General features: G+C 41.3%; 1 protein-coding gene across 1 annotated transcript; it reads right to left on the bottom strand.

Moving 5' to 3' along the window:
* Window positions 1-842: 842 nt before the first annotated feature.
* LOC111661628 (mitogen-activated protein kinase kinase kinase 5) lies at window positions 843-16,406 on the bottom strand. The gene is made up of 28 exons (XM_023415263.2): window positions 15,917-16,406; window positions 15,670-15,809; window positions 14,639-14,826; window positions 14,278-14,446; window positions 13,769-13,875; window positions 13,389-13,559; window positions 13,024-13,136; window positions 11,941-12,100; window positions 11,570-11,720; window positions 11,227-11,331; window positions 10,837-10,886; window positions 10,121-10,216; window positions 9,530-9,614; window positions 9,090-9,223; window positions 8,378-8,505; window positions 6,731-6,867; window positions 6,509-6,614; window positions 6,246-6,403; window positions 5,344-5,542; window positions 4,890-5,052; window positions 4,177-4,342; window positions 3,570-3,755; window positions 3,366-3,471; window positions 2,895-3,141; window positions 2,477-2,589; window positions 1,795-1,892; window positions 1,597-1,673; window positions 843-1,432 (listed from the first exon to the last, which is right to left on the bottom strand). The coding sequence occupies exons 1-28, from the start codon at window positions 16,251-16,253 to the stop codon at window positions 1,336-1,338; spliced, it is 3,987 nt and encodes a 1,328-aa protein (XP_023271031.1). The 5' UTR covers window positions 16,254-16,406; the 3' UTR covers window positions 843-1,335.
* Window positions 16,407-16,505: the final 99 nt, after the last annotated feature.

Here is a 16,505-nt window from a genome sequence, read left to right as displayed (position 1 = left end):
AGCAGGGGATGCTGTTGTATATGAGATGAAACGCATTGAAGCTTATGTTAATTATTTGTTTGACAATGTATGAGCCGAGCAATGTTGAACATACTTAACATACAAACATTTTAAATTGATCAGGGCATCGTGCACTCCAACAGGTAGGCGGTTACAGTCAATTCTTCAAAACCAAATACTGAGTGAATAAGGTATTACTCATATCAGTGAGTGCCATAGTTATAAGGGGCCAAGCCCAGTCTCCCAATGAAGTCATATCCTTTTCGACAGAGCACCGGAGCTGACATGCATGCGGCGTTTAACAAGTCTGTCTGCAGCTCATCAAAAATAATGAACATTTTCTGATCTGACACGTGCCTACGGAGAACAAAAGGCAATGATGACACACTGGAAAAATCTAATCTGATATGTGCCCAAGTTTCTTACGCTTGTGAAGAGTTTTCACCTACGACGTTAATTCCCTAACATCATGGTGATGCTAACCTTTGCCTTCCTCCGTTTATTTCCATTCCTATTATTACACAAGCCCAGTTTCAAAAACACTTCTCTCCTACCTTTTAGAGGTCTAGACTAGAAAAAATGATTCATCAGAAAGGGTCTAAAACGGTAGACCTGCTCAGAAGAGCGGCAACACAATAAAACCCACGCATACAGCACACAGAGACACCAACACACACTGAGTCCTATTGCTGTTCCTAAGGAGATGTCAACATTGTGAAAACAAGATGAGGAAACACATGTGGAATTTAAAAACTGTTCACCACTTCATAGCTTCTTCCATTCTACGTCACTCCCTCAAACCCTTCCCCTGCCTGTTACATGCAGATAACAAGACATTTGGAGAGATTCAGTGTTCTTGTTTATTATTTGAATGCATTTTAATAGGTTATATAGTACAAATCAGTCTCCTAAGAATGCAGAGACATTCAGTTTAAATATAGTATACCCCAAATAACTTAGGTCCTGCTAAGTTTTCTGTAAAACAGTGTCATCAGAAGACAGCATTAAAATAACAGTAACAACTTTGTTTGCAGATAAATCAATACTTTTAGTCCCATTTGCAAAAGCCCTGAGAAAATGTAAAAAAAAACAAAACGCTGGCAAGGTCTAGCTTCGAAGTGAAGATTTTTGCATACAATAACTGGAAGAAGGATACTGGTTCAGTATCTTTACAAAAAAAACACATTCACAGCTCAACAAGGTTCAAAATCTATTCTGCTTTACATCAATTCCCTGCAAGTCAGCTATGTTCACCAGCACTGCCTCTCTTCCTCCAGATAGCGCAGGACCAGCCTGTCGATAAATCTGTTCTCTGATGTACAACATCAGCAGCCACTACAGAGAAGTGTCCTCACTGTCCTCATTTTGCGTGCTGAGCTGGGACTTCCTGCGAACTGTGATGGCCGCCCAGATTCGACACAGCATGCCGCCTCTGAAACGACAATATTAGACAGATTAAAGGAGATTTACAGTAAATACGGTGTATCTCAAAAACCAACTTAAACTAATGAGGCAGACTGCATCTTTTCTCTACCACCACCTCAGAGGTCATGCCTTTCTACATCCTGTGAGGGTGATGCTTGGAGGAAGCCTCACCTTATTCCACAATATATCAAATCATCCCTGGAGGCCATGTAGAGGAGACAGTCCAAGGTGAACTCATGAGAGAGCAACTGCAAAACAGGATCGCACATGTGTGGATTAACAGTGGGTGGATGGTTAATACCGACCAGCCTCAGGAATTAAAAAAACAAACAAACGTAAAAAAACAATGCTGGGTTTCATTGAATTTACCTTTTCAATGGTGTCTTGATCTACACGGATAGACTTGAGCCAGCGCACCAAAGCCATCGACTCCGGATTAGAGCTTTTCTGTGAGGCCAACTCACCATCTATGATGTAAAGAGATTAAAACCATTCAGGCTGTCTGTTCTGAGATTTAATGCAAATTACGATGTTAATGTTACACACAACTGGAAGACTTATTGTGTTTCCGCAGGCAGACTGTATAATCATTATCTCAAGTAATGAGTCAAGTTTGAGCACATTGGAGAAGGTCTACGCCTCCGTCAGAAACCAGTCAGGCTGAAATCCAGAGCCTGAAGCTGAGGTGTGGTAGGGATTGACTGGTACAAGTGTTAAGAAACAGTAATGAGAATCACTGAGTGCATTGATAAATCTGACAGGGCTTGGTCCCGTGACGTACTGCTGCTCATGTTGCAGCTTGTGTGGCTAATTATTGGACTATAGGCTGAGAAACAACTTGCATGAAATAACAATATTAGTTATCAACGTGTGTTTAATACCCTTATTTCAATTCGGTATATTTTCTTACCCAAATATTACAAGTAGTCATGCTACAGTAACCCAGACAGTAACTCTCTACCCATGTGAATATTGTACAGAGATAAACTTTAACAATCTATCTAAAACTACAGTATGTGAACTGAACTGTGGTTAAAAAAGCAAACATTACCCTCAGTGACGGCTGCTTTTCTCAGTCTATCGATCTGTTCCTGTTTCCTCTGGACAGTGGTCTTCAGCAGCTCCTGGTACTCTCTCTCCTTCTCACTCAGCTGACTCAGCAGTCTGAAACACAAACAGCCATCATCACTCAGCAGAAAGCAGTGCAACTAAAAATCCTTATTAATTACTGTGCACTGCCCGATGGAGATGCCACTGTTATGCTTAGTCACACTTTTTTCTTTTTTTTTTCCAGCATGAATGTTGTATTTAAATTCCAAATGTCAGATTATGTCGCCTTGAAATGAAATTTTATTTTAGTAGAACTAATACGTATCTGTAGTTTGTTCAATGCATATTAAAACCATCAAAAATGTAGCTCAACAAAAATAAACATGATGGGGGGAAAAAAAAAGACAGCTGAACGCTACCGTCTGGTCTCTAGTCGTAGATCTCTCAGATTCTCGCTGAGGGGACAGCTGGTATTGAAAACAAGGTCTGTAGGAGAGTGGGGGTCAGCTGCCGGCATGATATCACGTATTGGTGCTGTCTGCTGCAGGTCTGCTAGCGCCCCCAGCTGGTCCGGCACAGGAACTATTGGAGTGTCTGGGTCAGGAGAGAGCTCCTCAGGAATGCTGTCCTCAATCTCAAATGAGGACTGCAGCTGGATTTTCAGCTCTGAGAGGCAGAGAGGGGGGTGGAAGGGGTGACGAGAGGAGTGGGGGTGAATGGAGGAAACAATGACACTGAATAAATAACCAACAGAAATCCCTAGAAAGTAAACAACTAAATATATAAATTAAAAAATGTACACACTGGATACACACGGGGAGAAAAATATAAAGTACAATTACAACAAATCTCAAATTAATGGACTTAAATAGAGAAAGATGACGCTCTACCTGGTAGGAGCACGGTGATGGCATCCTGTACTGCTTGTCTCAGCAGGTTGTCCAGAGCAAACATCCAATGAGGTTTCACTTGTTGTTGCTTCAACACCTTCTTCACCTGCAGTCACAGCAGTTAGTTGAACATGATTGTGAGAGTAAGCTGACGGCTGGATGATCATCAGGAACATCTGTGAGTTGTCTCAGAAACAAACTTACTGCATCTTGGAAGCTGAAGAGCACCGCCTGCAGGCTGTTCAGAGGTACTGAGGCGGCAAGCAGCGATGCTCTGAGGTCCAGCAGGCCAACGGTCAGCTGCTTCCTGTCTGGGGAGCGGATGTTGTCTCGCAAGCAACCAATGAGCTTGGTGATGTGGTCTGCGGTGAGCGATGATCCTTTGCCATACTTTTAACGGGGAAAAATAAATAAATAAATAAATTAAAAATAAAAAGACTGGAAAATGGCTGACGTATTTGTTCTGGGGAAAAATGTTGCCATGCATAAGACATAAAACGCTTTTAAGTGGAAAACAAATTCCAAACTCCAAGTGTAAAATAAGACGGCAACTGCAGACAGTCATGCCAAGATCATGATTTTCAATGTCCAACATGTCTGGGCAATCTGAGTGATATCAAACTAAGATGGGATCCAGACATCCAGAGCTCAGTCTTTGCTTAGACTTAACTGACACTGATAAACAGCATTTGTGAAATATAATAACTGGCTAATAATAATCAGTTTGACTCGAGGACTTTTTGAGAAAATATAACGAGTAAAGTGTAACACAATATTTTGACCTGCGTTGTTGTGACTTTTCTTCACTCACCTGAGGCACGGACTCCTGTATATTACAGATGACAAATCCGATATAGTCAGTGAGAACTCGGTGCAGTGTGTCTCTCCTCTCACTATCCTTTCTCAGCATAAAAAGACCAATATTCTCCTCTGTTGAGGCTGGACTGCTCATGTCTGATGCAGAGTCCTCTGGTATTCTGGACAGCAGGGGGCAATAAAGAGATAAATCACACTAGATCAAACGATTCTTTTTGAAAAAGCATGTGGTTTATATGCTGAAATTAATATCAAACGAAAATGACAAAGGGAGATATGGTTATCAATAATTAAAGTGTGATTCACAGGTGTATGTTTTTACCAGTGTCTTTTAATTTAACTGATTTGCACCAAACTTGGTGTAGGGGTGGATCATAGGCCAGGGAAGAACACATTAAATTCTGGGGCAGATAATTTCCTATTAATTTGAATTTTTTCTCAGAAGTCTGGTGTATGTTGTTTGACATTGGCCTTGGTGGAGGTCTGCGCTCTTCGAGTGCTTGTCTAGTTTCATAAGCAATACTTGGTTAACTGCAGGGTTTGACACACTGGCATTATGCCCTTTTTATACCTACATAGCATGCAGGCTCAGCGGAATATCTGACTGCAACCTCATTGTGGTTTGCCAATGATGTAAGATCCCGTAACTATGTTCCATTACAGAGTTTATAAGGCTTTTATCTTCAGTTGAGCAATAATCTAACTCACAGCAGGAAGCTGCTCGTGGTGGGTGGGCTCTCTTCACTTGGTCTGAGGGTGGAGTGGTGCCTTCTGAAGTCCAGGGAACAGGACAGGTCAATTGAATCCGAGTATGAATCAGTGTCCTCCACAAGGATGGATATAGGTACCGACAGGCTGCGTTGATAGTCAGCTGCAAAATCCAGCAAGATTGTGGTTAGATACTGTATGCCACCGTTCAAAATCTCTGACATTTACCAGATTTCATAACAACACTTACCGCACAGGTGTCATTACAGGTGCAGTAACAACAGTGTATTAGAAGAAAAAGACAGCAGAGGAAGAAAGAATACAAGAGAAACAGAAATGTGACTCAAAGAAATGTGATAATGATGCAAAGGAGAAAGATAAGATGGTTTAGATAAACTTGCTGATGAAAACAGGTACCATATGAGATAGAAGAGCACTATGTAAATTTGACTACCAGAAAGGGCGTCTGTAGATTCTGATTCCTGCAGAGCCTTGGCCCTTTTCCTGGGGGACGACCTGAGGAAGGCGTCCATGAGCAGCTCTGCAGCTGTGGCTCTGTCGTCTGGGTTTGGCTCGAAGCAGTTCATGATGAAACCCTTTGCCTCGTCTGACATGCACTCTGGGACTTTGGGGTGGATCTTAAACATGCCCACCTTAACGGGATTGTTTAAATGTTACTGACATAGTTTGGACAAGATTGCATCTTTTAGCATTAAAAGGAAAATGTTCATGTTCATTAAAATGACTTTCAGATTGTCTTACTTTTAGATTGTGCATTTTAAAAGAGAAAAGGTGGTAGTTGCTCATATTTATTAAACATACCTGCACATGCTACATGCTAGTGGCTCTGTGAGGCTGCACAGCAGTACTTTGTGCTAAATGCTAATATCACCATGCTAACAAGCTCACAGAACAACTCTAACATGTTGATGTTGGTCATCTTAGCATGCCAACATTTGCAAATATAGTGCTAAACACAAGATACAGCTTAATCTGATGAGAATGTTGTTCGTTTTGCAGATATTTGGTTAAAAAAAAAAAAAAAGGAAAAGGGATGACGGAGTCAAGACAATTGAATGGTTGAACCAAACTGAATGGCAATCAATCCAATACTTGTCGAGACATTTCACTTATAACCACAAATGTCAACCTCATAGTGGAACGCAAGGAAAAATTGGGGTATCACCAAGTCACTAGGATTCATCATCTGGGGATCAGGAATGTCTGCAACATTTTGCAGTCCATCCAGTATTTAAATATTTCAGTCCAAACCCATAAAGAGTAACTTTTATGATTTTATCTCAAAGCCCCACAAATATCCACCGTCTATATAAAATACAACTTTCTCTTCCTTACCTTGAACATGGCTGCCTGAGGACTTCCCAGCTCATGGAAGGGTGTTTTGCCTGTTGCCATTTCTATAATAGTGCACCCCAGGGACCAGATATCAGCTGCCTTCCCATAACCCCGAGGTCCTTGGTCTATAATTTCTGGGGCCATATACTGGAGAGTTCCTGTTGGAAAATCATCAGAAATTGTTGAAAATGCAGCTACACTAATAGTCAACTTTGCATATGGGCATCACAATATACTCATATACACCATACACAGCATCTTACCAGTAAATGTCTCCGTACAAGGGTTGATCCCTGCTAATCGTTTGGAGGTTCCAAAGTCAGAGATCTTCAGTACGCCACTATATGTGTTGATCAATACATTGTCACCCTGCAGTAAAACATATATACCCCAATTAAGATGTTTCACAAATACTGCTATCTAATCCCACAAAGCTATTTTACAAATTTTTCTTCAAAATAAAAGTCCCAGGGTGATCTGCTCACCTTAATGTCTCTGTGGACTATCTGATTGTCATGAAGGTATTTGAGCCCCTCTAGGATCTGTTTGGTGTAGAAGATGATGGTGGCTTCATTGTCTTTCAGAGGACCCCATTTGGAGCGCAGGAGAGATGACAAACTGCCTATAAGCAAGAATGTAAAATTTAATAAGACAAGTTACTTTAAGCAACAGAATCTTGCGGTAGAAATATTTTTTTCTCATGTTCATGAAGGCAGAGCATAACTTCTACTTTTAGTGTCACACAGAAAATGCTGGTTATTTCTCAACAGTTTCTTAAGAAAGCTATGGACTGTTAGCTTCACTGCACTGGCTCCCTGCAAAATCCAGAATAGAATTTAAAAACCTTCTCCTCACCTACAAAGCCCATAGTACTCCCCCACTAGAACACTGTGCTCCCAGAATGCAGGCTTAATGTTGTTCCTAGAGTCCCCACCAGTAGAATGGGAGCTGTCAGGCTCCTCCACTGTGGAAACTTCTTGCAGTTTGGGTCAGACAACCTCTCCATGTTTAAGGCTCAGGCTTGCCTAAACTATCCCCTAGTTATGCTGCTATATGCCTTGACTGCCTTACTTCCTATGATGCAACATGCTCTTCCTCCTTCCTCTTTCCTCCTCTCTCATATCCCATACTAACTCAGCTTCTTCTCTCTCCTGTAGTTTTGTGCTTTCGCTTCTCCCTCCTCCTGTTACTTTCTGTAGTTTCTGTCTCCAGAGCTTCAGAGTCTGGATCTGTGTTTGCAAACTATCTACTGTCCCCATGATCCTGCTCAACACTCACTGCTACAATTCTCTTTCCCCTTAGTCTCTCTCTCTCTCTCTCTCTCTCTCTCTCTCTCTCTCTCTCTCACTCTCTTTCTCAACCCAAACGGTCAAGGAAGAAGGCCGCCCACAATGAGTCAAGTTCTTCCAGTTAAATGGGCGTTTTTTCTCACCACTTTCGCCAAGTGTTTGCTCATGGGGGACTCTTGTGTCTCTGTTAATAACATTATAACAGTCTAGACAGTCTAGTACTGTCTACACCTGCACTATATTAAAAGTGCTGTGAGATAACTTCTGTCATGATTCGGTGGTATATAGATGAAACTAACTCGACTTGACTTGTTCACATTATGCAAATAATGTCAGTATTTATTCTCCAACGAGCAGGATGTCTTTGGAACCACCCACTTCCCTAAAACTGGCTTCCAGTATATGTTATGCAATCACACATGCACTTACAAATCAAAACACATAAGACAGGCCCAAACTTCCTTGAGACTTAATATAGGCATCACCTGTAAAAACAAAAGCCACGCAATAACTAACAGGGGCAGCGCTTCCTTGTCTTTTGTAACTTCCAATGGAGCAATGCAATGTGGCTGTAGTCTGTTTCTATTCTGGTGAAAATGTTGAGAATATTACTTATCTAATCTTAAGACTCAATATTTTAAGTGGAAACAGAGTCATGTATTAGTCAAGCTCCGTAAAAGTTAAACGTCATTAGCATTCGCAGAAGCAGATGAATGGATAAGAATAAAACTAAACAGAAAGAAACAATTACATTACAATAAAAACTCTTTCCTCAAACTTTCTTATTCATTATAGCCAATAACTAACTTAAAGCATTAGAAATTTAAATCTTGGGATGTCTACCTCCTGGTACTTCCTCCATTAAGATCTTAATGAAACCATCCTCACTGACAGAGCCCAGGTACTGGACAATATTCCTGTGTTTTAGCCTCTTGTGCAGAGCTATCTCCTCATGAAGGGGCTGGGAGTACCTGGAAGACACACAAAAAATACAAGTTTGAGGTTTTCTTAAAAATAAACTCAGCTCTCCTACTGTGAAGAACTTGAAAAACCTATATGCATTATATCACATAACATCTGCTATTGCACAACACTGAAAGCTGCTTTTTTTTTTTCTCTTCTTTCTCACTTCAGTTAACAGGATCTTTACTATTTTTTTGTCTAGCCAGATAATTACAACATCAGAATAGTGACATATGATAAACACTCTGCTGCATTCTGGACTCAGAGAGGTTTGGCAAATGCTTATAAAGTGATTTAAATATCACATTTCCTTCCACTGAATCCATCATTATTTCCATACGACACTGCAGTCTGGGCCAAAACTCTTTGTGCAGATTATGGAATATTAAAGAAAGAATAAAAAAAGTCTAAACACTCATCCATCTCCCCCAAGATTCCTCAAGAGCCGGAGCAAGCCAGTGAGTGTGCAGTCTGCCAAATCCTTTCCCATTAAGGGCATTACAGGAAAAAACATTCATGTGAGAGACACTGCAGCCTCATCTCTCCCAGCGAGAGATGAGTCTGAATGAAAAATGGTGTGTGTTTCCCATACGTGCTGTCCTTCTCCGGGATCTCTTTGATGGCGATGCGTACTTGGTTGCTCAGGTCCCTCCCGGCGTAGACCACACCGTACGTGCCTTTACCCAGAACCACCTTGTCGCCATTCTCATTGGTCTCATAGATGTACTGCGCATTGAGAGGAAGATGGCAAGAATGAGAATTCAGAAGTGTTAGCAGAATTGTGAGGAATTTCACATGCAAACACACAAGTAATGAAAGAGAGAAATGTTAAGTGTGCGAGAAACGATGATTCATTCAGGCACTTCTGACATGAAAATACTGTACGAGCTTGTCATTATGTTAAGGGAATGGTTCTGTTCTTGAGAATTAGACTTTAGCCAGTAATTGTAATCATTTTTCTACTTGTTGTGGCAAGTGAGACCTAAATATGAAGCACACTCTGTGTCAGAAGTATGAAGGCCTTTGACCAACCTCTAGTATTCCTTCAGTCAGATGGTCCAGGTCCTGAGCAGAGTCTTCAGCCTGCTGCAGCAGAGAGTTCACCAGCTCGCAGAAGCTAGAACAACATGAAAAGACATCAATGTAGATGAGAATATACTCTTAGTGAAGCATGTGGTTACAGTTTCTTTCAGTTAATATAAAGCACCCAATGACATAATAGGCGCCTGTAGACTTCTGAATTTACCCATAACAGGCCAGTGTGTGGAAGAAAAATTCTCTTAAAAGTTCACCTAAAGGCACCTTGTGGAGTTTTGTAGTATATATATAGTTTTTTTATAGTACAGTTTTTTGTGATTTGGGTCAAGTGATGTGAGAGGGGGAAAAAAACCTGCCCTATGGGGGCGATAAAGGAAATATGACTCATACAGTGTAATTACATCACACTTGCTTTCACCAGGGCACCAACCATACAGTCTGCAAAGCTAGCTTGCCTGTTGTCCTGTCGACCTCTGCAACGATCTGTTTTATCTTTTACCTAGCCAGTCATTTGCACTGCCTCACACACGCAAAAATACACACACTCTGCCTTGCCGTATCTTTGCAAATTTAGTAGCCGCTCACCCTTTACAGTGAAGCTCAGAGGGGAAGCAGATCTGGAAGTCATCTGAGTTGTAGTGGACGTACAGGAAACAGCTCCGCTCGTCAATCTTTGAAGCACTTTAGATGGAAAGAAGCAAGATTTTAACTATTCAAACAGTCATAATACCTAATTTAAATGTTGAGAATGTACATGGCTGTGTCAAAAACTGTATGTAAATTATAAAGATCCTGACACCGATTAAATCCCTGTCAACCCCTTTTCTGCTCGAGTGAAGCAATGGCTAATGTTTGAATTTCAGTATCAGCTTTAGGTAAACAAATGGGGGCGGGGGATTGATTAATTCAGTAAATGCTGATGAAGAACAAGGCCCTGCTCTAACAAAAACAGTTTCTCTCTTCTCCCAATGATACGACAATCTAATAAAGTTGTTTGTTTGCCTTTTTTTTCAAAATTCCCAGCAGCTGACTGTTTTCGGTGAAAATTACCCAAGTGGCAAATCAGCAGACAAGACGAGGCTAAAGTACACAGTGACACTGATGAGTAACCAGTATGGAATTAACAAAAAACCTGCAAACAACAGCCTGAAATCATACTGACAGAGCAAAAATTTGACCGACAGCCAAAGTCTCCCAGACAACCCGCATGTTTTGGGTCCTCTAGCTTTGCTGCTTGGACAAGCCCAGAAAAGAGAGGTAGATATTTTAAACATATTAGCACATGCTGTACTCCACTTTACCTCACTCCACGGATTGCAGAGGCTGGGAAAGTCCACTGGTGTAAGCCTTTCTGCAAAAGCAAAGATGACATTAAAGAAAGGATGAAGACAGTTTAACTGTAAATACACAGAGCGCTGCACATGCACAGGTTTCAACAGGTTTCATATACACATGCAAGAGAAAGAAAGTAAACAGCCCTGAGGTATGAGGTCATTTTTTCACATCCAGCGAACACACCTACATACTACCTAGATCAAACATTCACTAGACCATAAATGAGTGGAAGAAAAATGACTTCTTCCTCCTGTTATGCAATCTATTCTGCATTCTGTGTGAATGGCAGGTACTCAGAAACATCATCAGATAAGAGGGTGGCTCTGGCGGTTGGTGGGGACAGAGGGTCTACGTACCTTTAAGGGTGTGACGTGTTTCAACTGGACAGTGCGACTTTCGTCCTCTTCACTCACACACACAATAGCTGGTTGAAGGACTTTACTGGGCTCCAGAATAAGCACCTGAAAAGCAGCAATGCAAAAATTCTATTTCCAAAATTTTATAATACAGACATGACTTTCATTTATTTCTAATTATTTCTAATCATCTGTCTAGTTTTCTCCATTATTTCCTGACCATATTGTAACAGCATTACAGTAATGTGTGTTAACCTTAAGATCATAGTGGGTCCACTGAACAGACACCAACTTTCAAAGAGGATTCAAGTTCAACTGTTTCGTTGTAATTCTGTTATCTTACTGGGCAGCGGTCTGTGGAGTCGGTGGGTTTACAGGACTGCAATAGCAGCTCCATCCATAACTCCATGGTTTCCTGTTTAGGAGATGCCACCTCGGACAGCTTGGCAAACTGTCGGTACAGGATGTATGTCTCCATAATAGATGCAACATACCTGAAAGAAAGACGCTGAAGTCATGAATCCACAGAAAATGAATTTGGAAAAAAGGCAGGATCCCTCTAAATGCTTTCTAATGCACAGAGATTTTTTTTCTTTTTTAATCAAAGCAATGAAATTAGAATAACATGCTCCAATAACTGAGTACCGATGATGATTAAGCACCTTGATCTGCATGATTATTACTATTAATCAAGAACTGGTGGTGAAGCCTCACCAGATAGGAGCCTTGAGCCTGTAGAGTTTCTCCGAGGCCTCGATGACTTTCCGGTGCTCGTTAGCTAAAATGTTTGCGCCGAGGTAGAAGCCGACATCCCAGTAATCCCTCATCTTCTCCAAGCTACCCTTCCTACCGAGAAGGCTGCTTAAGGTCACACCTAAATAGCAACATATCAACACAGCACAAAACAATTCATGGACCAAATTAATTTTAAAAATGTATTTATACATTTTCAAATGAAAACCTGCATTAACATATGATGAACCTGTGCACAGCTATCAGCTCATTCGAGTTGCAGGGTGTTAATACATAGTATGAACAATGCAGCAATATAAAGCTATTATTATGTGTATACATACTGTGTGTCACCCATTAGAAATGTAACACTACATTGATTCTAATTGAAGAACCAATGCTAAAGACTATTACATATCTGCATCAATCGAAGGAACATATCATGATGTGTATTGTTAAATGCATATGGAGAAATACTCTGCGTGTGACTTGCGTGTTGGAAGAAGTATTCAGATCCTTTACCCAAGTAAAAGTGCCACACAATAACACAAACAAACTAACTGATCGAGGCAGCGGTACGGCAGAAACTCCTGAGGTAAAATGACTGTTTTTGTCAATGGAGTCTTGTGGCTTTGAACAGAGCGGTAAATTGGCTGTTTCCAGTTAAACAAAAAGGATCGTACTCTTTTAACACAAAAGTATATGTCTGTAGGCGTCCTATCCAAAATGTTGTCAGACACTTACAATAACAATGTGAACCTGTGGGTGGCAAAAACATGCATTTTTAGAGGACGGACTTTGACGCGGACAGATGCACCATGTGATTACACTGCAGTAGATGCTTTAACGGTTCCAGGTATATGGTTCTTGCTCAATGGTAAACCAAGGGAAAATAAGGACTGGGTTAAAAAAAAAAACAGAGTTATCCTTTAAGTATAATAAACTTTATGACTATATCTATATAACAAATCTGCAGACTATAAAGCTGTATTGCCTCCAGATCATCAAAGCAATGTTATTTGTCATCAAGTCTCTCTAATAAACGAAGCAGGAAACATAAAGCACCTATTTTGCGCAGCTCAATAGAAGTGTCGAATTCATGTCCGGCTGCCATCAGGAGGACCACGTTGTTGATACCCGAGTGAAGCGTTGGCTCTGTCTCAAAAGCTTTTCCATACCTAAGAAATAATAAAACGATGACACTTATAGAATATACCACAGCACTGTCAGACGGGACAAAATTAACAACAGAATAATGATGCGACGTATAATCAACAATCACATAGTAGGCAGCTATTAAACAGGTATGTAGTGACATCGTACTGTAATACAAAAGAGTCAAAATCTTCCTTTCTCATTAGGGGGGGAATACTTTGCATGAGCAGTACTAAACACACACGCACACGCACACACACACACATTGGTCGTACCAGTAGCAGGCCTGATCTCTGCTGCCCTGATCAGTGAACCCAGAGCTCATGAACATGTCTTTGTAGATGCGTCCACACAGGCAGTACACATCAGATGCCACCATGCCCCCCGACTCCACGATAGGCAAAATGGCCTTCAAAGCCTTAGCACGATCTCCAGGGTGATTCCTCCTGGCATGGTAAAAATGCGATAATATCAGCAATATTGCAGCTTTAGCAACTACCTTTTATATCCTTGTATACACACAAGATGAATAAAGGCTACAGGATGATAATGGCACAAAAACACTAAGCTGAAACCAGATAGGAGGAGATTTCAATCGTTTAATTATGTTTACTTATAAAACAAAATGCGGATTCAAAAGGAGCCATGTGGGTACCTGTTCAGAGCAAATATATAGTGGAACTGAATATTCTGATGTCTTGCTACCACACACATGGGCAAGTGGTTCAGAGTCTCCACCAGTTTGATTATGGAGTCATAGTCCTGAGAAAAGAGGGTGTAGAATTACAAATTATTATTTACAGTGCTCACATTTCATGACATGTTAGTTTACTTTACAGTATTACAACATTTAGTACTAGTGTTGTTTAGTTGATCTAACATATAATCAACAATTGATCTGAGTAATTTACCAAATAAGAATGCATTTGTAGGTTCCAGCTTCTCAAATGTTTTTGCTTTTTTTTTTTCTCTACCTCAGATCATTATAAACTTTCTGTTTAAATAAAAACCTACAATTTCACAACATTAGAAAAAATAATTGAAAGATTAATTAATAAAGACAGAATCGATGTTTGCAGCCCTGGGCCTATTGCACACTCCTTGCAGGTTATATTTACTCCTAGCCACACAGATGCATGCACACATAGATATCCACATACACACCTGAATGTCCCTGTAGGACAACAGCAGGTTCATAACTATATCAGGGGTGAGCAGCTCCACGCTGTCGAGGCGTTTCTGGATGTGGCTCAGCTCTTCACTCAGGGCTTGTCCGCTGAACCGCTCCCGTGCCATACGAATCTCGTGCCTGATCGACTCCCGGAAGTACTCGCTGTCAGCATAAAGAGCAGAGGGGTTCATGACATCCCACACTTTCACGATCTTCAGCAAATCAGCCAAGTGAACTCAAACATAATACTGTGAGTTACAGCATAGGCAAATGCACGTGTAATCTGAGATGATAATGTTATTTTTGTGCAAAAAGCACATGGTGGTGAACAGAGCCCTGCAGTTTGTGCCTGACCTGGACTGAATGTGTACATTGTTCAGCAGATTCACCAGCCTCTCCACCAGCGGGGTGAGCAGGGGCTCCAGCTGGAAACTAGGCTGCATCAACTCTTTGATCCCAGTCATTATTGAGGCATCGCAGGCAAACACTTTACCTTGCGGTGACACGACATAAGGGATGAACGTGTAACTTCCACACTGCTCCTGAAGGAAGACAACGCATGCATCATAACAAATTCACACTCAGTAGGGCTGAAGCATCTGATATTTTTTTGCTTTTAATACTTCATGTTTCATTTCAGTTAAATTCTTGGATAAATATATGTGATTTGCTCTTGATTTCAATTATTTCCTTCATCATTGACATACCTTCTTCATGAAATCTCTCTTAAATAGGACCTTTGATCAACTTTTTAATAAAGGATTTAAATCATTTAAAGCAAAAATGTCAAACAGTTGTGAAGATTTGCTTTCCTCTGTTTTACATTATTCTAAATTTGAAAATATATTTAGATTTTGCTCTGATGGTCAGACAAAACAAAGATCTGAAATGTCACCTTTGGGTCTGAGAAAAAGCGATGGGTATTATTCAGTATTTTCTGATATTTTGTGGACTTAACAATTAACTGATTAGTGGAAAAAAAAGATCATATTAATCAATAATGAAAACTGTTATTTGCCCACATTGACATGCCAGGAGCGCCCTGGGCCAGAAATAAACTGTGTGCCAATATTACCTCCCACTTCCATTAAGTACAGCGCACACAATAGAATACATTTGAAGCCCAGAGGACAACCACAACCCCCTATGTACATGCATTGTAGAGGGCCCAAAATGCAGGGGCCTGCTGCAAAATAGGCCCCTCAGGTAAATTAATAATGCAGGACAAGCCTCGGGTAATTTTCCTTACAGTTCACATTGTACTTGAGAAGTGTGCATTCTGAAACAAATGTGAAAATATTCAAAATCTCTCATGAACTGTTATCCATTCATAATTCAGACCCTGTTTACATATAACAATAAACAACGGGTTGTTGCTGTGTTACCTTCACCGCCTGTAGATCACTGTCTTGCTTGTAACAGTACAGGATAATGTTATTGGTCATACTGAAACTTTCTCTCACACCAAGGTGATAGAAGAGGGAAGGCTGGCAGAAAGTGTCACTCATCTCAACCACTGCTACATCTGTTGGGTACATTGTAAAGAAAAACTGGGTCAGTTTGACTAACTGACAATGTCTCGCGTGTAATGTGTCATCCAAATTACCCTTCAGTCAGCATGCCTGAACTTGCCTGCATTGTAGAAATGATCCAGGATGTCAGTGGTCCCCAGTGATATTCTCTCAAATGAAATGGTTTTGAACACGGCGTGTACGTCCGCGCAGGCTTCCTTCAGACACTTCAGTGACAAGTTCTCCTCCGTCTGCGGCACCGACGCGTCCTCGTTCACAATATATGCCACGGATACTGCCCTGGTCCGGCTCCGAGGAGAAACGATCTGTTTACCCGAGCTGCTGGCGCTCAGCTCCATGGCCAGAGTGTCCTGCCACAAACTCCCAGCAGACACCCACACTGGATCTTTCCTCCTCAGCTCGTGCAGGCTCATTCGCCTGCGCTCTGTAGTGTACATTTTCTGCTTTGATCCGCAGCTGAAACTCAGCGCATGTCCTCGGTCAGGACAACTTCCATTAAAAATGCAACAGCTCGGTTACTTGTTCTGGTAATTCCCCAGGTGCGTCGCTCGCACCACGCATTCACTGACATTCCCGGCACTCCTCTCCACTCGATACGCCCTCGTCTCCTGCCCCGCCCGCTGACACTCAACTATAAACTGTACGCCACACAGCCCCGAACTCTCGCGTGACCTCTGCTGCAGGATCAC

Source organism: Seriola lalandi, unplaced genomic scaffold (assembly GCF_002814215.2).
Source record: "Seriola lalandi dorsalis isolate HSWRI2012SDOR001 ecotype SW California unplaced genomic scaffold, Sedor1 jcf7180002054546, whole genome shotgun sequence".
Taxonomy (NCBI): domain Eukaryota; kingdom Metazoa; phylum Chordata; class Actinopteri; order Carangiformes; family Carangidae; genus Seriola; species Seriola lalandi.
This window is presented reverse-complemented; position numbering and strand designations above follow the sequence as displayed.